The 22,670-nt window shown below is 41.4% G+C and overlaps 1 protein-coding gene across 1 annotated transcript in view; it reads left to right on the top strand.

Annotated features, from left to right (window-relative positions):
• The window catches only part of b4galnt4a (beta-1,4-N-acetyl-galactosaminyl transferase 4a), a 123,114-nt gene that overhangs the window by 28,985 nt on the left and 71,459 nt on the right, over positions 1-22,670 (top strand). The window contains 1 exon segment of the mRNA XM_054620402.1: positions 11,100-11,212. Within this exon segment, the coding sequence (XP_054476377.1) occupies positions 11,100-11,212 (113 nt within the window).

Raw genomic sequence — 22,670 nt, 5'->3', positions numbered from 1 at the left:
TGTCCTCCTTTCCCTCCTCCCGTTTTCTTTTTATCTTGTATTCTCATGCTGTAACCCCCCCCCCCCTATATATACTTCTTCCTCTATCTCTCTTTCTCTCAGCACACGGGCAATCTTATCAGGAAAGTAATGACTCCTAGGGACGATCATAATCAGATACTCGGTGGAGGATAATGACCACATCGGGGTTCTACACGGAAACAATATTCATGTATTAATCCCTGCCATCGCATCAGATGGCTTCAGAGAGTGATGAGATGTAAAGGGAGAGAAGGAGAGAGGAAAGGAAGAAGAGATTAAAAGGTGTATAGGAAGAGCAAGTGCAAAGGAGACGGCGAAGATTGAGATGGTGAGAGAAGAAAGGGAAATGGAGGAGGGTGTTTGTGAGGGAGACAAAAAGGGAGATAGATGGTAAAGAGAATAAGGTTATTCAGGGGTCAGTCGAGTCTCAAGTGTTTTGTGGTTTCTGAAATACGATTTGTCTCCGTCTTTTAGTGAGGCGTAGCTAAACTCTCCATTTCCCTCTCTCTTTTTTTTTTCCTCTCACACCTCTGTGTCTCCTCTTCTTGTTGCTCCCACAAGAAAAGTTGCTTTGCTCTGTCATTTTCTATTTTATGTCTGGCTCACAGAGCCTGCTGCCATGAGACTCGATGCCCGGGCCTCTACTCTGCAGTTTATCTCGTGTAAGTTTCTTTGGATGCAGGCCTGGTGCCGGCTCCTCTCTCCCTATGCGGCGGCCTCAGCTGTCAAGAATCGCAGAAGATGGATGATTTAGCGCAGAAAAGGTCTCCTCCAGCACTCTCACCTCATTTAGATGCTCTGTTCGGCTCTGACTCTTGCTTACATTGCGACGGCGCGTTAGCCCGGCACCAAGGCCCCCTTTGTTTCTTTGTTTACAAATGTATGCTAATGAGCAACGGAGCTCAGGAAGTGTGCAGCCCATGCATGCTCCCTCTAATTCCTTCCTCGGTGACACATCAGCTGTGACAGTTGTGGCTCTGCAGCGGCTCAGAGTAGCCTCCTTATCTCCTCCGCTGTGATTGGAGGAGCTGCCTCTGGGTGTCACTGGCCACTGTGGGGCATGCTTAGTGATACGCGTGTGCATACAGTATGTATCTCTGTACACAGGGGCATAATTAACACTCTGGAGACTGAGAACTATAGACATGTTTGGCCTTTATGAATATGCACTGATGATCACACTAGGCATCTTAAATTTGTTGTAAACCACACACAGCAGTAAAGTCCATCAAAGTCGTTTTGTTAGAGAGGCTGCTCTGTCTTCACTCTCTGGCTCTGTAGCTTCACTTTGTGCCTCTTTTTTGTGATATCTTCTTCCGTTGACCATGATGAAATGTTTCTCTTTTGCACTCTTGTCTCCATGGCAACTTAGAGTATGGCCAAAGCAGAACTTACAGGCCTCTCGACAGCCAGTGGGGTTCGCAGAGGGCCTCGGGCACTAAGCAGCAGGAGGGGATGGGGAGAGGCAGACAGCCATTTAGAGGGGAGCAGGGCGAGTGGGCTGGCAGGTTGCAGAGGGATCAGACTGTTTTGTTCCACAGCCTATGGCCAAATACCAACTAGACAGGAGATTGACAGAATTATATATCAGCTATTTTTTTTTTCTTCACTGTTTGCCAATATGACCTCAGCTGCCATTTAACTAACTTCTAAAAAGATTTATCCCACACTCAGTCAGGAATGAACAGCAAGATTTATCAATGATGTACCCAGTATGTACTATCAGAGAAGACAAACAATGCTGCATAATATATCTGGTGATTTTCTTTAGAAATACTGTATCATGCAGATTGCTTGCCATATTTTAGACTAACACAGCTCTAGGCCTTAACCTCCTAGGCCTTGCTCAGCTGCCAATGGTGAGTTGAGTGTAAAAAAACAACAACTCAAGAGCAGATGAGATGTGTGGTTAAGTTTCAAGTAGAGAGCCATTGGGATACAAACCTCATCACAGCCCAGATGGTCTAGGGATAAGCAGGAGGCACTTCCTGGCTATCACAGCCACTTTGATTGTGGATGTAATCTATTGACTTCTTAATGGCACCCTGCACATCTCCACATTATGGTAAGTAGGGTTAGATATGCATGAATGGAAGGCCAGAGATGTTCATTTGAAATTCATACACATCCAACTGTAGATGTCTTGAACATGAGCACACTACCTTTAATTCTGAGAGCAGCACATCTCACTCTGATCCCAAGTGTTGTACATTTCCTTACTCATTGCAAATGCAATGCAAATGTTGAATGGCTTCTGTTCATTAGATCTGGTTGAGAACAATACGCTCTTAGTATCAATGTGTTTGTGTGAGTGCGTCTTTTGCATGTGTGCGTCTCTTGCATGTGTGCGTCTTTTGCATGTGTGCGTCTCTTGCATGTGTGCGTCTCTTGCATGTGTGCGTCTCTTGCATGTGTGTCTCTTGTGTGTGTGTGTGTGTGTGTGTGTGTGTGTGTGTGTCCGTAGCCTAACGCAGCGATAAGGTCATTCAATTTTCTCTCAGGCTATCTATTAATCTTTGAGTGCATTGAGCCTTTGAGTGCTGATTTTGTTTTTGTCTCCTTCCGTAGCATATTTATTTTTTATTTTTGGGTGAATTTTTGCTAAGTGGCGGCTTCAGTGAGCTGCTGTGGAGTTCAAAACATTAGCAGGGCTTAGAGGAGAGAAGAGAGGAAGAAGAGTGGGACCTCTCTGGCCCTGACCCATATCACAGCACATTAAGCATCTCTGCAATCCCTCTTTCTCTCTGCCCTGCACACCCACAGGCCAACAAGCACTCTTTCTCTCTTACTTTCCCACTCTCTTCTGCGCTATCTCTCTCTTCAGTCTTTCCTTGCCCCTCTCTGTCACAGTCCCTTTGTGTCCATTTATCTCATCTCCAAAGCCTTGTTATGCTTGTATCTTTTTGGTTTAAATGCACTCTCGCTTTCCTTCAGAAGGCTGTGTTGTTAGAGCCGAAATAAAGGCCAGGGAGTGCAGTACTCAGAGCCGGGCCCTATTCATCAGTTTCACAGCAGCCCTCCACTCTGCTTCATTACTGACTGGCTAATGGCACAGATCAGTGCAGTTTATTTGCTATAATTAGAGAGCTCCATTTGGCCAGCGCGGCCCCAGCGAAGCCTGCTGCCCCCTGCCACGCCACCCTACGTGTGTGTGTGTGTGTGTGTGTGTGTGTGTGTGCGTGTGTGTGTGTGTGCACAAATGCTCCACTGTTGTGCCCGAAAAGTATCATTAAGGAAACTATACTCGCCCATCAGTTTGACACCCTCCATTGCCTTGTGTCAACTGTGCCTTATAATGTCGTGACTGATAGCTGAGCAAAAAAAAAAGCCATGAGCCTTGTAAAACTTTATAAGCTCTGCACTTAGTAAAAAAAAGTAGCAGTGTATTGAAAATGGATTGCAGAGTGATGGGGGAGGGATAGAAGGGGGGGGGGAGTGACTAAGTCAATCAGTTAATGGCTGACTGAGTAATGAGCGCTTGAATGAGTGAACATGCGAGCAGCCAGGAAATGGTATGCTCTCCCCCTGTGGTTACACCCTCTTCTCCACTTCTCTCTCTCAGACTCTCGTCCGTGCCCCACTCTACTTCCTCTTACCGTCTGCATCAGTGTTCCGGTCTACCCCTAGACTTCCAGTTTAAATATCCTCCCCTGTACCTTCTTGCATTCTAAACCCTTTTCACCCTGCTCCCCCCCTCTTAATCTCCCGGTCTCTCTCCCACTCTTGTGGTCTGAAAAGCCTCTTGTTTCGTCGTCCTATGCAATTTTAATCTTGTTCCCTGATGGAGGGAGAGGAGGAGGCGACGGGTGTATGCGACGGGTGTATTTAACGTTCTCTCACGTTGCCGGTGCTAGCTCAAGAGGAGCACAGACTACGTCGCCGAGATGGAGTCGCAGTGTACCCATTGAGTAAAGGTGATAAACCCAGTCGATAATTCACACAGAGCATGCTGTTGCTGTGTACTTGTTCGCTCATCGGGTAACTCTTCGGTGTACTTATCCTTCCAAACCTTCTTTTCTGTGTCTGCGTTTGATTCTTGCTTGTCGTTGCACACAATTTGCAGTTCCTGTTCTTCTTTTCTAATAACTGAGCTGTTTGCTCAGTGATGCAAACAGCCAACTCCTCCAAACAGCTTATCAGTATGGCAAGGTCAAGAGGTTCATTTGCTGTCAAATGAAAGCAGGCACGGCGCATAAGCTAAGCGACTTTGATTGAAGTATGGTTGCTCCAGTGCCAGAGGTTGTTGTTCCAGAGCCACAGCTGGCCTCCCGGGATTTTAGTGTGATGAAGAAAGAGAAAAAATGTGCAGTGGGCTGCACCTAAGTGGGCGGAACCATTTCAGCGGTGAGGAAGGTCAGCGGCAGATGGCTAACAGCTACGCGTCAGCTCAGTAAAACAGTGCACTGCAGACGGGCGTGTGTGAATTCAGTTCATCAAACCTCGACGCAGCAACAGCAGACGAGCATGCGGGGTCACACTGCTGTCAGCTAAGAAAAACAAAAGAGAAGGCTGCAGGCGCCTGTCACATGATCATCAGCTGTAATGATCAAGCATACTACTTTACCTAATCTAATGAATCGTGATTCTTGGTGTGACATGCAAGCAGCAGGGTGAGAATTGAAAGTAAACAGCATCATTTATCGGCCCTGTCTTGTGTCAAAGAAACAGTCTAGTGGTAGCTGTGTGGGAGTATTTTCTTCTACAAATTAGGACCCATGATACCAGATGTTGAGCTTCATTTGAATGCCAGAGGACACTAAGGTTGTTATAGACCAGTAATCCTTTTACACATGGCTACCTCCAGCAAGAATAGTTTCAACACTACCCTCTTAGTAATCTCAAAATGACCTCAGTGTGCTCCACTAGTCTGAGATTCAATCCAATGAAACATCTTTGGGATGAGATTATATGATAAGGTAAGTATGAAGCCATTGCTAAATAATATAAATATAAAATATAAAATAAAATAAAAAAAATAATAATATCTGATCACTTCTCAATTTGACAATATCACACAAAAAGGATGTAGTTTTAAAATGATTATTGGATTATTCAATTGACAAAAAACAATAATCAACAATATTTTTTATTGTTTTTATATTTAATAATTGATTATTCATAACTTAAAATACATTTTTTGAGATTTTATGTCTGAAGCTTCAAATGTGAACATCTTCTGCTTTTTTTGTTTTATATAATTGAACAAGTTTTAGTTTGAGGATATCGGGTTTAAACTTGTTATGAGCATTTATACTCAAGCGTCAATGATTCACTGAAATCCTAATGGATCGATTGATCAAAAACAAACAAATACATTTTTGACCTTCTTTTTTAGATTTGACTATTTATCTCTAACCATGAAGCATATTTATATGCCTCAGCAGCGGCGACATCCGTGACAATAATGTTTCCATGTTGTCGTATTAGTTGTTGCACTTACTGTATTCGTATCAGTTCGCTGCACTTATTGAATTCGTATTTGTTTGCTGCACTTATCCTATTCGTAGTAGTTTGTAGCACTTATTATATTCGTATTAGTCTGTTGCAATTATTGTTTTCGTAGTAACTTGCCTCTGCACTATACTTTTGCTCTGGTTTATGCTTTAAGATGCTTGTTTAAGAAAGGAGATGCACTTATGACTTCTGGTGACTAGTAGTTCTCTTGAATACCTATGTTGAATACACTTCCTGTAAGTCGCTTTGGATAAAAGCGTCTGCTAAATGACTGTAATGTAATGTAATGTAATGGGTAGATTTTCATGAACGCAATTTCTCAGGAACACCTTTAGGAAATTCTTTCACATTTGACACAAGTGTCCACATTTTTGTAATCAAAGATCAAGGTCACTGTGACCTCACGTCTGTCCCATTCTCTTGAACATGATATCTCAAGAGCACAATTTCCTTATATGTGGCACAAACATCCACTTGGACTCAAGAATGAACTGCTTGGAATTTGCTGGTCAAAGAGCAAGGTCACTGTTACCTCTAAAAACTTTTTTCTTTCATAACTTAAGAATTTATATGGTAATTATGAAATTTAACACAAATGTCTAATAGAAAAAAATTATGAATTGATGGCGTTGTCAACCGCAACTTGACTGGTTGGCGAAGGCGTACAAGCATGAGGGGATAATTCTAGTTTTTCCTGGTCCGTTCTGTCGCTAGTCCTCCATTATCGCTGAGTATTAAGTGGGCTCGACTCTGTACGACCATGTAGCAACCACTCTTGAGATAACACAGGCAAATGAATTGTGATAATGACCGTTGGCGTTGTTGTGTAATGACTTTGATCTGCTGTCTTTGGCTGTGTGCTATTATTTCTCCTGTTTACCAGAGGGGCTGTTACATGGAACAGTTCCTGGGGGCTTCCAAACAGATTATTATCATCACCTAATTCGTTATGACTGGACTCAAACTAAACACTCCTCAGTTTTATTTTTTTCTCCTTCAGAATGTTCAGTCTTCTCCTCTTCTCTCATCCATCTTTGCAGTTTTGTAGCTCCTGCTGTGCTCACTTCTTTGATTGTGTTATTAGCATTCTGCTGTATCACCATTCTGTCTATCACTTAACATACAGCGGAGCATTGCCTTGCACTGAAACCCGGTGCTTGTTGTCAGTCTTGTTCAAAGATAAAATGAGAAACAGAGATACATCACGCACACACACACACATGCATATATGGTATGCATATATACGCACAAATGCACTGAAACACGCACAAATATAAATTGGCACTCGTACAGCGCAGATGTGAGCTCTGACAGCAGCAGCTCGCTGAAAGCTAAAGAGTTTAGAATATCATTAGTTTTAAAAGGGCAGCCAGACAAGGTGAACTTATTACTCATTTCACAAAGTAGAGGAAGCTGTAGAAAGTTCCAACCAATCCTTGTCTCTATCTACAGATTACACCCACATCAACCTTGGATAAGACTCCTCTTTATTGTGGTTTTTAAATATACTCCGTCACAGACTCGGCACTCCAAAATATGTTCTCTATCTCTGTCCTCTGGAGGTTATAGAAGTTGCTCTCCTCCATCTTATCAGCACAGTAAATAGAGCTGTAGTTTTTTTTTTTTGTAGCGGGGGGACATGAACAGATTAGGCAGAATATAAGAGTGGAGGCTTCTTAATGATTAGTATTCCGCCTGGTCTCCCGCGGGTGGCGGTGCTCGTCGTCGATCGGCTTCCATTAACCTGCCGGCCTGCTTTTCATTACTTCATTAGTGACAGCGTGGAGTCAGTCCCGGTCCCTGGTCTGCAGCTCGCCACGGTCCTAGAATTAACTCGCCACGGCCTCTGCTGCTGCACACTGCATCGTGTGTGTGTGTGTGTGTGTGTGCGTGTGTGTGTGTGTGTGTGTGTGTGTGTGTGTGTGTGTGTGTGTGTGTGTGTGTGTGTGTGTGTGTGTGTGTGTGTGTGTGTGTGTGTAATGTGTGTGTGTGATGTACTGAGTCCAGTTACTTCAGTCCTTTTTGATTTTGTGTTGGTGAGTAAATGAAAGCAATGCATGCTGGTTACCAAGGCGTACCAGCGAATGATAAAAGGACTAACCTCATAGTTTGTTTGGCTGATTCACCACCACGCTGCCATTTGATTGGTTCATCAAAACTCTATTTCCCGCCAGCGGGGGACATTATTTATGACTCATTAAAATGTCAGTCTTTTTTAAGTCTTTCTATCTGACAAACTGCACATGAGCATGATGCATGCATGTAGTCACACACTCTCAAAGTCACACGCACATTTAAACTTGTCTTTTAAGACGGTTAAGGAGTTGCCAAAGGAATATGTTGGCAAAGAATGTTCACACACACACACACACACACACACACACACACACACACACACACACACACACACACACACACACACACACACACACACACACACACACACACACACACTACAAGTGCTTTGCAGTTCTCATTATCTTCCCCTTTTGGGATTGTTGAAGAATTTATTAGAAGAATATATAAGCAGTGACTGTTCTTTCTTTTTTTCAAACATTTATCCATATAAAGGGACTCTGCAAATGGGGCACTAATGATTTAAATGTAACCACGATATAAATAGCAGCAGAATTATTATTTACACGTTTCACTTCACTCGATAAAGCCATTTCTGCATATAGGGTGCAGAGATTTGTACTCTTAGTGCTTATTAAGAAGTCTTATTTTCTCAGGAAAGGAGTTCACTCAAACATTATTCTCCTCAGACTTCAAAAGACAACCCTCGAGGGACTTTAAGAAGAGGAGAAATTATTTGAAAGTGAATTCTTTGTTAAAGTTTGCCGACGAATGTTGGTCGACTGCTCTGTGTCATCTGGATGTTTCCACAGGTGAATTTCTTTCCGTCAAAGTCTAAAGCCGATAATCTTTTATCTATTTATTGAGGGTGTTAAATAAAGCTCAGATGGAATTGACTGTCAGTTTGACCATCCATGCTGCTCTAATGTTTCTCTTGCATACAAAACACAATGCATTCCTATCAGTTTCACAGTTTGTTGTCTCTTTTTTATGGTTCAAAGCTGTCCCTCACAGCTGTCATCAGTTATTTGCATAAATGAGTTGAAGCAAAGGGGGGTCTCAAACAGCTCCCTGGAGCATTGACAGCTCATGATAGTCTCAGATAAATGGTTGAGGGTAAATGTGCTGTATGTTGACTCATGCTGGGTTTACTCAGGAGACGAACAAAACCAAACAGCAAAATTAAGAAAAAAGATAAAGCTTAATACATAAAGAAATGGATTTGCTATTTATTTTCCATTTGGGTGATATAAGGTAATCTTGTATTATAATTACAGTATCATATATTTTGTTTAGTATCTTTGTTGTATATTTTGACATGACCATGGATGCATTATTTATGAAATTTAAATAGGAGAGCATTCTGAAGATTCAGACACATTTTTTTATACTGAGAAACATATGCAGCTACTGAAATCTACCATCTACAAAAGAGGTTATAGTTACATACTAAGATGAAAACTTGTAAGTTGAAGTGTCCTGCTATTTTTGGCTCAACAATGACAGGAAAGTCAGGCCTGAAGTGAGACTAATCTTTGCTGTTTGCTCTTTGATCTGGGGAGCTTTGATCGGCCCCGGAGGATGTAGACGTAGAATATCCATGTAGAGTCAGGCTGCGGACTGACGGTTATCACAGCAGGGATTCTGTGGCTCAAGTGGCCTTGTTTGACAAGGAAAGTTTCCTTGACTTCCATTGCTTGTTGTTTTTTTTTGTTTTTTTGTTCTTTTTTAGGTGAAATTTCCAGTACACTTTTTCCTGAGCGAGCAAGAGTCATAAAAACCTACAACCTAACATACCCTTACACCATCCAGTTTGGAGGGATGCTTTGTGAACGCAGCAATTTTCTCCTCTGTTAAGCAGAAGGAGAAGATTTTTTTTAGATCAAAGCAGATTTTTATTACAGTTGCTTTGGAATCAGTGAAATTGCAAAAGGGAATGGAGAGAGACATGATAGGTCTAGATGATATCCAAACAAATGAGGAAAACAAATCCTCATCATATATTATGTTTGCTAGATACTTCATCATGGGGTGCACAGCAAGTCGTACATAAGTCAACTTTCATTGTTGGACATTTTTAATTCTGTGTTTATTGGCTTTGATTTGTTTTCATAGTGCTTCGACTGTGTATCGCTTTGCGGTGAATGATGTTTGAGCATGCACCTAATCTGTTTTTCGTCTCCCCCCACACACCACACACACACACACACACACACACACACACACACACACACACACACACACACACACACACACACACACACACACACACCACCCCTCACCTAATTCAGCCCACTCAGACTCATTGTTAAGGGGACATATTGGAAAACCATTAGCTCTCATTATGCTTTATAGCCACTCGTTCTCCCCATTCTGTCTTTTAATCACAAGCCATCCCCGTGTGGGTGAGGGTGGGTGTGCACTCCTTTCTGTGGGTGTGGCAGTATGCATGTGCGTACACTACAGCCAACCCTCCGCTCAGCAGACAGCAATGAACCACTTTCACTGTAATGCATTTGGGACACCACAGAACCCCCCTCCCTCTTGCTTTTTATGGGGAAGTCAATGGCTCAGACGCCAGCTTTTATGACAGCCGATCCAAGCTGCTGCAATGTTGTGCATTCTTGAGCCATGTCAGCCATATGGGACTGAACGCTGTGCAATAGAAATATAAAAAAAAAAGAGTGGAGTGAATGGGGTATGGATTCCCTTTTTATATGAACTCCTCGTAGAGGTAGAAACCCTTAAAGGTAACCTCATGAGTATCCCCTCGCTCCTTGTAACTCCAAATAACCAGCCTCTCATAAAGTGCTGAATATCCTGTTACTGCTCTGTGTTGAGTTGTGTTCCGGTTTGATCATCCATGACTGCACGTGTGTGTACGTATGCACGTGTGTTTTCACGTGTGGCAGCAGCGATGGATGGCAGTTTTGACCATATGCTCTGAGAAGTACAGACAAAAAAAACACACACTTGCAAATACACACAATCTCGTAATATGCAGATTTAAATTCCGGTCGTTCTCTCCTGGCCAAGTTAACTGTCATCATTGTGCAGCGAAACTCCCATAATCCATCCACGGCGTGACAGCATCCTAACAGCTCCACTTTGCAGCTAGAACAAGCTATTCTTTATGTCTCTCCATTTCTCGATCTCTCCTTTATTTCTCCCCATTTTCACTCCACCCTCTTCACATTTCCCCTCCGGACCAGTTTTTATTCTTCTCGTCTCTTTTTTCGTTTTTCCAATTACATTTATTTTCCCCACTTAATCTCCTTTTTCTGTGGAAACTTTTATCTGGGTTTGATTACACTAGAGAGGCTCAGTAGGAAGAAAAATGAGTGATTATTGTTGACCATGATGATGATGGTAATGAAGATATCCATAATTATAATTATGTTATAGAGATGATCGAGATGAGAATGACAATGATGCTGTTAACAATGATGATTAAAATGGAGAAGAGGATGATGACAAGGAGGACGATGATGATGATAATGGTGCTTGCTGGCTCTCTGAGTGCTGTCCATGTTTTCACCTTGGTCCAGATGGAGAGAGACAGACGGAGGGGACGGACGCCAGCCGTAAGAGGGACACTCGCTCCTCAGCCGGCCACCACAAGAGCGAGGACACCAGCGACAGCAGGGAGGACGAGGCTGCAGTGAGTCTTCTCTCTTGTTGTCTTCCTTCTTCTCTGTCTCACCACTCTGGGGCGAATATAATTTGATGTTCCAAACCTAAACGCACACACACCCTACACAACCACATCCTTCTGACTAAGCAGCAATGAGATTTATTGCTCATGTGTGTCGGGAGGAGCTCATCGGGGCTCCAACAATCCCAGTCCGCATCGTTATTATCATCAAAAACACATGGCTCTGTTCTCTGTGCAACTACTGATTAATGCTCCAAGACAGTCCCTTCTCTCCCAAAATAGATATGGGACGATGCAAACAAACATAGGTGGGGAGACACCTTTTAATCATGTTTTATTGTTTTTAAACTTTTTCTTTTTGCTCATTAAAACCCAGCTATAGTTTGGCCTCGTGACCCCGCCCACTGCACTGAACATGAATAATGTTTCCAGATCTCCGAGGTTACAGCTAAATATATTGTGAATACATCATGCAATCTAACCTCCTCCTCGAACATTTATTTCTGTTTTCGTGCTGAGAGATGTGAAATTAGACAGAGGCATATCCAACGGCAGAACATAAGACAGAGCTTGGACCACTGCCAGAGATCATTAGCACTTGGTACGTGCAGCAGTAAACCACTGGGTAAAGCTGACATTCAAACTCATATTTCCTCTGATAGTGGGTGGATTTCAGGGTTGACTACAGCAATTTTTAAGTTCCAAGTACTGCAGGACCTGCAGAGCAAATTAGTACCAACTGTGTGTGGTAACAATGAGCTCCTGTTGCTTCCAACAAGCAGTCCAAATGAGGATTATTATCAAAATTCCTCCAAAAATCTTAATCTCTACTGAAGAGGATGGAAGACTGTATCTCTGGGTATGTCCAGATCTAAGAAATTACACCAAGTAGTAGGGTTTGGCGATCATTTTTATTTTCGATTTGGCAGGAGGAGGAGGAGGAGGAGGAGGGGGGGGGGGAGTTACATCACAGCTATCTAGTCCGATGGAGTGTTGACATTATCAAACGTTTAATCTTTTTGCAAGCAATGCAGTTAATGAATAAACATTTATTAAAGAGGGTGAACCTCTTATTTAAAATATTCAAACATTAAAAATTCTATTTAATAGCAATGACTCTATTAAAACAGCAGCTTCCTTTTAAAAAGTCTGTGCTTCGGGGCGAAAAAAAAATGATAGAATCGTGTTCCGTGAAACATTATTATCTCATCTTTGATATCACAATCTAAATAATATCCATAATGTTACCTACTCCTATGGAGCGCAGAGCAAAGTTTTGGTGAACAGGCATGAGGAGAACAGAGATGCAGGGTTTCAGATCCACGGAAAAGACCCGGCAAACTGGTTCGTAATAAAGGATTTAAAAGTCACTCGTCACTCATGCTGATTAACAAGGCTCAGCAGGCAGACATGCCGCTCCACCACAAACATCTCTAAATGCACAGTTGGGCTGCATTTCTAAAGATTATTAAGTCAGCTAAAATCACTTTATATTTGCATTGGAAAACCAAATGATGATCATCCCTTCATTGTTTGTACAAGATCGGATCACCAATCTGCAAAAGCCTACTGAGCAATTGAAAACACACTGTACTCCTGTGCTGTTAGCCCTTTATCTCTCTTTTCTCGCTTGGATTGTATCTAGCTAGTATGTAAAAGTAAATTAAAAAGACACTTTTAATACAAGATTCACCATTCATCTTTTGGCCTTCAGGCAGGCAGTTAATTATTAGTCCCTCCTTCCTCAACATCAGCCGACCAGGTTTCCAGGCCAACACTTGCCACTCATGTTGACAGGCTGTCTACCTTGAAATGGTATCTTGCCTGAGGCTCAGGTATCCGTAAAGCTCCTTGAGGTGGCAAAGAATCAGGTCGTGAAGGCAATCTACAGTAATTAAAAGTTCAACGCCCCGTGTGGCTGTGTTGAATATTGGATGTAAAAAGAGGCCAAAAATATTGTAGAGCAAGGGATGATACAGATTAATGAGATGTATCTGATTTAGTTATTGGTATTTTTTAAATAATAAAAGCATCTACATCTCTGCTCGCTAGAGAGGATCATTACACCGGGCTGTGAAGGAAGTCCCTGAGAAGCTGCTGTATGGGGATTGAATTCAAATGAATTGGGCTGTTAATAACCAATGTCAGTACAGTTTATTCTAAAAAAATGAATAGTGTTTTTATTCAGCTCCTTCTTTGCTTCTACAAATATAAACCACATAATTAATCACAGATTTGAAAGTTGATTTTGATCAATACTGTCTCTGTATCACATCATAGTTGTCACACAGATTTCTGACCTGCATGTGCAGAGAAATGTCACTCTAATACATCAGACAAAACATACAGTTTGTTCGTACACGACAAGCTGTGGCTGCAGGAGTTTAATACCCAAACACAGTTTAAGTTAAAACCCAAATTGTTGATATCGCTGTATTTCTGTTGACTAGCCGTGGGGACCGTGTGAGAGAAGAGGACGATATATCTTAGTCCAAAAAATGCAGTCGTCTTCAAAATCGAATTTAAGCGAAGGCTTTAGGAAATGTGCTTGAAGAGATAAGAGTCATGAAGGGGAGCCGGCAGGGTTTTCTTTCTGAACGGCCCTCCTCTAAACTCTAAACCTGCCTGATAGCATTAGGGCTCCTCTTCTGTAACATTCAAATGGAAAGCGGCTCTCAGGATGAGTCAGTCTCGTGCCCTGAAGCTCAAATATTCAACTGCACTCACTGTAAGCATTCTGCTGAAGTCACTAAAATGTGTCAGAAAGTTTATGGCATGCCCTTTATGAATTTTAATAGCAACGCTTTGTCATTTGTTCCCTAAACGACGGCTGATAAATTTAGTTTGCTTCAAATAATGATCACTTAGATGAGCTGTGTTCATGCTCGGACAGTAAACATGCTCTAAATCATCACAATTACAATATAGGAGATAGAGTTGGCCCACCGCAGGAGGTGCTTAGTACGATTTACAATCTTGAGAGTACAAGACTGAGATGGCTTTATCCTTTGAATGTTGTTTGTGTGTGTGTGTGTGTGTGTGTGTGTGTGTGTGTGTGTGTGTGTGTGTGTGTGTGTGTGTGTGTGTGTGTGTGTGTGTGTGTGTGTGTGTGTGTGTGTGTGTGTGTGTGTGTGTGTGTGTGTGTTGTGTGTGTATCAACACAGCTCACCCTTAAGACTCTCCTGTTCAGCTCTATAACCACATCTATCTTCATCTATAATTTACATGCCCATTTACCCGCTCTTTGTTCTAACAATTTCTGACCTCCGAGTGTGTGCGTGTGTTCCTGCCATACCATGTTTCACATTTCTTTCTCGCCGCTCATTCAACTACAACATCTAGAGTAAAGCCAAAGCAACATAATTGACACTTTCAGTCGATGTGCCGCTGCTCCAGTGAGAGCGCCCCTTCACTTAGAAAATGTCAGTGCCAAAGGCCAGAGCTGTAGTCCGTGTTTCCAGGCCTGATACACCTGAAACGTGTGTGAATGTGTTAGAGAGAGAGAGAGAGAGAGAGAGAGAGAGAGGATTTAGTGTGTTTAATGTGCTGTAATATGGGTTAGGGGGACAGAGGCTCCTAGTAATGTTTTGGGATGCACTACAGCTGCCATTTCTGATATTTCAGACAATGAAACCAAAATTGCATGGATGAAAACAAACCTCAAAGGAAGTGGTATGACCTTATTGCAATTGGGCAGCACAAACACTCGTATGGGGCTTACAGAAGGGAGATACAAGGACTGTCACACACAAAACAGACATTAGTGCATCACCTGCTGCTTAAATAAATTGAAGGATTTTTTGTGAGACCTGCATCACATATAAAGTCTCCACATTACCATCTTTTCACTTGTCATCTCTTTTCTCGTTTCTCGCACTTCTTTGCCTGCTGCTTCCTCTTTTAAACTGCTATTGATAGAAAGAGCTAAGTGGCGTCCTTGGTGTGAGCACAGGTAGAGAGATGCTGCTTTCTGATAAAAGCTTTGTTAATGTGTCCTGCACCTCCCTTGTTTGTTGTCAGACGGATACAGAAAGCGGTGGCATAGAGGGAGTGTTAATCTGAGGCCATTAGAAGGAAGGAGAGAAAGATAGGACCGGGTTAAGTGGACAAACAAAAGGGAGGACATGAGGTGAAGGAAGGACACAAGAGAAAATCATAAGTAAAGACGGGTGAGAAGATGAGCAGATCGTCAGTAGAGGAAGTAATTGCGTTCCTCTCTGCCTCTGTGAAAAGCTGCGAATGAGCAGCAAATGTTTGTCTCCGCACCTTTCTTTCTTTGCCTTCAAATCACTTAAATTGCTGCTTAAATAGTTGACAGTGTGTGTCAGGGTTGGCAATTACAGGAACCTCCTCAGTTATACTCAATTTATTTTTTTGAAAGACATGGAATATCTCGCTGGCCACCTGCTTTTCAAGATGAAACCTGCAATAGATTTACAGTCACAAAGTTTGTGTGCGTGTTTGTGCATGCTTTTGTGTGTGTGTGTGTTGTGTGTGTGTGTGTGTGTTGTGTACCTGAGTGTGTGTTTGTGTGTGTGTGTGTGTGTGTGTGTGTGTGTGTGTGTGTGTGTGTGTGTGTGTACACCTGTGTGTGTTTGTGCCACCTCCAGGTGGTTACCACTTTGTCTGAGGGTCTTACTAAGGTTATATAAAGCCAGGTGGGTTTTTGTCCTTATTCCATTTGGTGAATACATATTACCATGCATGTGTGTGTGCATGTGTAGTTAATATGGATGAGGTGGGGATCTACACTCTGCACCCTGCTCCTCCCGTCAGCAGCAGATTGCTTTCGGGGCTCCACCCCTTCATGTCTCGTACCCGATGAGAGGGAAGAATGATGAAGGCAAAAGAAACGGGTGGGGCTTCACAGTCGACAAAAGGTCTGGAGGACAAAAATATATTTTTCTTGTTAGTTACAGATGTTAGATGTTTTTTCAAAGCCACAGTAAGAAAATTGGGGAGGAACAAATCTGATTGACAGCCACATGCATACCTACCTGCATACGTAGTGTTAGACTTACTGTTTGCCTTAAAATATTTTCACGATCTTGCAATGAAACCAATAATTATTATATTTTTCATGATACACTATATATTCAGATATATATATATCATACAAAATACATGGATGAGTGGATTTTTGTTCATTATCACAGAAGATGAAGAATGTCTTCAACTTTCAAATAATCAATATTAAATAATAAATAAATATCATGCATTAATATTTAATGAACCCTATACCCCATCACACACACACACACACACACACACACACACACACACACACACACACACACACACACACACACACACACACACACACACACACACACACACAGGGCAATCCAACGACTCTCAGTGCATTTTGTATTGGGCCAGAAAGGTAAAGGTTGGTCATGGAGAGGAGAGGAGAACAAGTGTGTGGAGATATTTCACAGGAGGCTTGAGAGAAAGGGCCTCACCATTGTCTTTCACCTGACAGAGATTTTAATCATAGTGGCAATTTTATAGCAGCTCATAAACCGCAGCAGCCAGGCCTCATTGTTAACCTCCAATTGCTTTCAGGGCTGTAAATATGGCCGCCTTACATCGCTCTGGCCTTGCCGATGGTTTATTATGGGAGCTGGTGCCTGAGAATGACGAGGAGCAAAGAGCACAGGCTGACTAGTAAATAAACAACCGGCTGATCAGTGAGGCTCAACACACTCAACTGCACAGCACAGATTTGGCCGTGATGATACAATGCTGTGTTCGCTAGCCTGGTATTAGGCTTCATGTAATCTGTAAATGGACCCAAACATAGGGATTAACGTCATAGCGTAATTGCTCAATTTGACATTTAGATTAGACCGTGGAGATCAGTGACACATGACTCATCTTCCCAGGTACCCATTTCATTTATTTAGCATTTCCAATGTTGTAATGGATTGAAAGAGGATTGTCGATGAGCGAGTCGTCGTGATGCGTTAAAGGCGGTGACTCAGTGGCGTACTCTCTGACATTTGGTTGAGAGAGTTCTCTCCTGCTGATTGGATCCGCAGCCAGCCAACTGGAAATGGATCTCCCATGAGGCATTTGGTACATCAGCATGAGCGCCCCACCCCAGGATGTCTGAGCTCACACTGCGTTTGTTTTCTGCCACCTCTCTCGTCGGTGTCGTCCCCTGTGTTATCAAAAACATCTCCATTTGGTTTTCTATACAGGTATGACAAAACAGTCAGTCACCAGCTAAAACCCTGACACAGTTAACAATGGAGGAAAGTCACAAAGACACAAGGTCTGATTTTGTCACATTATAATATAACTCTGAAAAAGTGTACTGAAACTAGGGCAATGCAAACACAAAAGATGAAAAATGCTTCTAGACACAGTGTGCCATTGTTATACTTGAGATTAATCAAACACTGACCTTGTTTAGATCTTAATGTGAAGCTAGCCAAAGTTAGAGTTTTCAATGTCAGTCTATCAAAGGGCTGCAAAAGATTTCTAACTTCAGTTCAATGACTTCAACTCAATGACCTTGCCAAAACATGTGTGAATAGCCCCAAAGCAATATGCTAAACAACGCCCATGTGCTTCTAACATTTAATTTATTTCTAGTATTATTTTCATAGTTTGGGCGATCATTCCTATGGGAAATAATCAGATTGTGATCGCCAAGTTAATTGTTGAGATGAAGCAGAAACATTGCTGAAAAGTCTGATGGTGCAAGAAACATGAGTAGTCAGAGGATCATTAAGGTTTTAATTCAACATTAAGATTAACAAAATTCTTTGGAAGCAAAACAAACGTTAAATTGTTCCCCAAAGTGTCCAACCCATCAGAGTACAGATTTCTGTAGGCATCGATTCAGACCAATAAAAAAGACTATTCAGCATTTATCTGGTGTTTTACATCTTAACAATGAAACCTTTTAAAGTACTGGTCCTTATGCAGCAATGCATACCCCCTTGATAGTTAAATAACCCCTTGGATGTACATATTTCACTTGGTTTATCCACAAGGCTCTGAAAACCAGCTGAAACCCTCCTACTTTGGGGTGTTAACAGCTCTGTTATATGGAGCTATTTGAGGGCTCAGTCCAGAATTGTTTTTCCTCTGGATGCTTCAGTGCTTTCACTCATTCTCACTATCACCTCTCAGGCATTTGCCAGCCTGGTGTTGGTTCACAGAGGATGGAGATCTAATCTGTGGGCCCTTGCAATAAACTCCCAGGCAGGGCTCCAACACTGAGGACTGCACTGTCTATATACTCTGCTGCCCACGACTAGATGCCAATAGACTGGAAGGCTGCTTCTCAAGACCAACAGCTCTGTGTGCATATGCAGCACACTGCACATGCAAACGACTTAAGGATACCTAGTTCCACATACAAACCTAAACAATTGATTTCATGAGAGCATATAGTTTAATTTCCATCCTTTACATTCCAGATAGGGAGGAAAATAATTACACAGTGGGACCACCCTCAATCTTTTTAGGCACACCATTGAAGATCCCTGCTCTTTCCTTATTCACTCTGGTTCCTGCCAGCTGGCTCTGTTCCAGCTGCGGTCAGTGCTAATCTGTTACCGGCTGACTGTTTGCTGTTGATGGGCAGTATCACACTAGGGCCATGCTGGGTAGAGGTCTTTAGGTCAAAAGACATGACACTAGTCTCATGTGTTTGTTTTTATTTTCTCACCTCCTCCCAGCTCTCTCTCTGTGGGGTTTTTCTATTACACTGATATGATGGATGCCTGCTGAGTGTTGTGAAAGTGGACCAAAGAAAGAAGTCGTTGGAAGTCATTGAGTTAAGGGCTGCAAATCCCATCAGCCCAAGAGATATGAGGCTTTGAAGTTTTGTCAGGGACTGGTCCATCATGTCGAAATGATTATAAGTAAAAGGTGTGTGTCGGTTAACCACCTTTGGTTTTGCAAATTAAACTTTGGTCAAGGTGGACAATAGGGCTGGTTGATTTATCGAAATATATATATATTTTTTATTTTTTACACTTGCGTGCAATGTATACATTGAGAGACATTTAAGAAAAAAATGAGAAGAAATATGTTAATGTTTTTTCTTGCTAAATTATAAAGTAAAAAATAATATCTTTGTAAATTGTCCCTTGAAATGAATTAAGATTTGGTCAAGGCTGTCATTTTTGTCATTGTGAAATCTTTACATAAATACAAAAAAACAAGTTGGAAAAGGACCCCAGGTTGTGGGAGTTGAGGGTAAATAATAAATAATGAATAAATTATTATTATTAAGTATTTCTATCTGCCACATCAGTCTGATCATTGCATAATGATGAGGAAATTGATTGATTTGATGTAAGAATCACTCAATGCTTATTTCATAGGGCTAATTCTACAACAAATATTGAATTGGAATTGTGCTTACATCATAACAACACAGACCTACTCATACAGGATCTGTTGTGTTAAACAGTCGGGATCCTTGAGAACATAAAGAGCTGATAGTGAAAGGCCTTGGATGAAAAGCCATCAACCCCCTTCAAGACAAACTTGTTTAAGTGTTTAATGTTTTAAGTGCTTTAAGAAGGCTGGATCATAAAAAATTGACTGGCAGCGGATGTCATCATTGTAGAATTGTCGATAGAAGATGCCTGTGTTTGCCAGATTAAACAAACAGGTGCTGCTCCTGTTGCCACAGAAAATAAAGACAAACGGTTAACAATAGAACCGAGGCAGGGATAGAAACCTTACTGAACAATAGCAGCAAAGCATTCTCAGTCTCTCTTCATATTACTTACCAAATCTCCAACCCCAAAGGGAATTAATTTAACGAGAGGCAGATAAGGCGTGGCAGGTTTGCACCATAGAGAGATGGAATGATGTAGTGATGTATTTTGTTTGGAATCAAAAATTCTTGGTGTGGGCTAATGTGTTTCTGTGGGTCTAAGGAAGAGGAGGAGCATGTTCATTTGCATTCCCATGGGAACGTTTCCTACTTTCATCAGTATTCCCTGTCTGCCAGAGTTGGAGCGAGTGCTACATCGTTGACGAGTTGGATGGGATTTTCGTGTTTTGCTTCAGTTTTCAGTTCTTCCCTTGAGAGATTTCTGCAGGTGCCAGCTTTCAAGTGTCTCTCTATTTTCTTTTAGTCTGCACTCTTTCATCTATGAGTGGCATTAAAACATTAACCAGTCTATAATCTCAGAACCCATCAGCTATTGGACTGACAATGGATGAGGGGCTACATTTCTGGGGTTCCTGTGTAGCCAGCAGATTTACGAGCCAAGACTTCCTTTTCCATGTGCTGGTTATTGTTTACATCCAGATGGCCACTTGAGACTAGAGTTGGAGTTGAGAGATGACGTGTATGACCAGGTTGTTCCCCAAGTAGCCAGTTAACAAGCTAATTTTAAAGCACTGAAAAGCTAAATCATCGTCACACACAAGCCAGTGGTTGGTTTAGCCTCTGTTGCTCTCCGCGCTGACTGTTTACCTACATTCAACCAAAACCTGCTCCAACATGATGGTCAATATTACATAGACTACAATGAAAAAAAGAATGTTTCAGATGCCCAAATCTTATCCTGTTTCCTGCAGATTCTGCATATGAATGGAAATCTGTTTATAGAGATTAACCGTTGTATGGAGAGATAAATTGGATGAAACTCGTTGATGTTCCATACAGAATAAGTAATGCTGCTGCTGAAAAACAAACATCAAACAAACACTGATGAAAGTTTTACAGGTTAACATTTTTGTATTTGTAGAAACATGCCGGTGCAACCGTGTTTTGATATATCTACACCTTTACTCCCACTTCAGTAATTTATTCAAATTGTTGCCATACAAATGTTTGACTTTTTATTGTATGTTGTCGTTCCGTTGCTGTGTGTCTTACTCTTTCACTATTTTTCGTTGCTTCTCTCCCTTCGTCTTTTTCTCTCTATCTATCTTCTTTGCTTCCAATCCTTCTCCCCTCGGTCCGTTGGTGTGTGTTTCCAGTCTATAATGTATTGTCTCCTGCGGTGAAGCAGCCCATGGGCCTTACGTTCTCATTGATCTCTACTGTCCCCACGCTGTCCTGACAGGGGCCAGACACTCGGAGTCTGTTGATTGATCTCCTCATGATCTTTGCCTGCCTCACCCCCTGTGGTCACCCACCTTGTTCTCCTCCTGTCCAAGAGTCTTTCATTTGCCTTGTCATCACTTCTCTGTCGCCTCCTCTCCAGCCCCTGTAAAACAGAAAACTCTGCGCTAATGTTTATATAATGTAGTTAACATGGTAGCACTTTACTTTATCTCTCCTATTTAACATTTATAATAAGTATATAAACACACGATTAACTGTTTGTTCTGATTTAAGCAGGTTTAATAATGGATTTGTCAATAGAAATTGTATTTCCTATGAAGTATCCTTGAATGGTGTATAAACACTTAATTAATAATTGATCACACAGTGTTCAATATTTGTAGTGATATGTGATGGCACATATAAATAAGTTCTTACTGTGTTTTATGAAACATTTATTAACTAATTATTTATAGGGGGGTTTAAAACTGTTTATAAATGTGTTTAAATTTCATGAAGACATGTTGAGCTTGTAGTTTCATTCTTTACCTTCCAAATAGTGATTTTGAGGGTCAGTTACTGGGTTTCTTCCTTGAGCTTTCAGCCCCATCTCCCAGCCTTCATCAATGTGTAGAGTTTGCTCAGTTTTCATGTAGAACAAAGTGGAAGTATTTATAAATAAATAAACACTGTTATATTACATAAATACCTGTATACATTATATAAATATGAGATAAATAATACATTGCAATAAATATTAATACATGTATATGAATAAATCTAAGATAATAGATGCATGGATGTAGTTACAATAATGAATGAATTCTAGATTTCACCTTTGTATAAAATATGAAGACACAGTACTTTAAATGACTGCAACTGCTATATTGTTGATCATTCATTAACTCTATGCACAAGATATGGATGGTTCACAGAGGGAGTTATGTTTTTTTACAAATGCTTATATCATTATTCTTATGCTATCAATGGTAATATACTGCTCAGAAATGCTAAAATGAGAGAGCTGAAATGTAACCATTTACGTACATTCATACAATTTATAATAACATTTCTAATTAATTTACAATTTTTTCATATTGACAATACAACCTGAAACATGACCACTTGAGGTTGAAAATCATTGCTGAGTTCCTCAATAAAAGTACACATGACTGTAAGGCTTAGGCACCCCAGTTTTACATGAATTTTTATAGAAAAACAGTTTGCTCTCTGTCGGTGTCAGACGATAAGCAGCATACAACATAATCACAAAAGTTTTCTCCACAGGGGAAAGTTTTGGACATACAACATAAGTATTGCAACATAGTTGCTGTGAATCTTACATATGCAAGGGTAGATCAGGCCAAAAATGGCCAAAACTAGAAATAAATGCTTCAAGTTCACCTTGTTGGATTACTGTGCATGCAGACATGA

Source organism: Anoplopoma fimbria, chromosome 19 (assembly GCF_027596085.1).
Source record: "Anoplopoma fimbria isolate UVic2021 breed Golden Eagle Sablefish chromosome 19, Afim_UVic_2022, whole genome shotgun sequence".
NCBI lineage: Eukaryota > Metazoa > Chordata > Actinopteri > Perciformes > Anoplopomatidae > Anoplopoma > Anoplopoma fimbria.
This window is presented reverse-complemented; position numbering and strand designations above follow the sequence as displayed.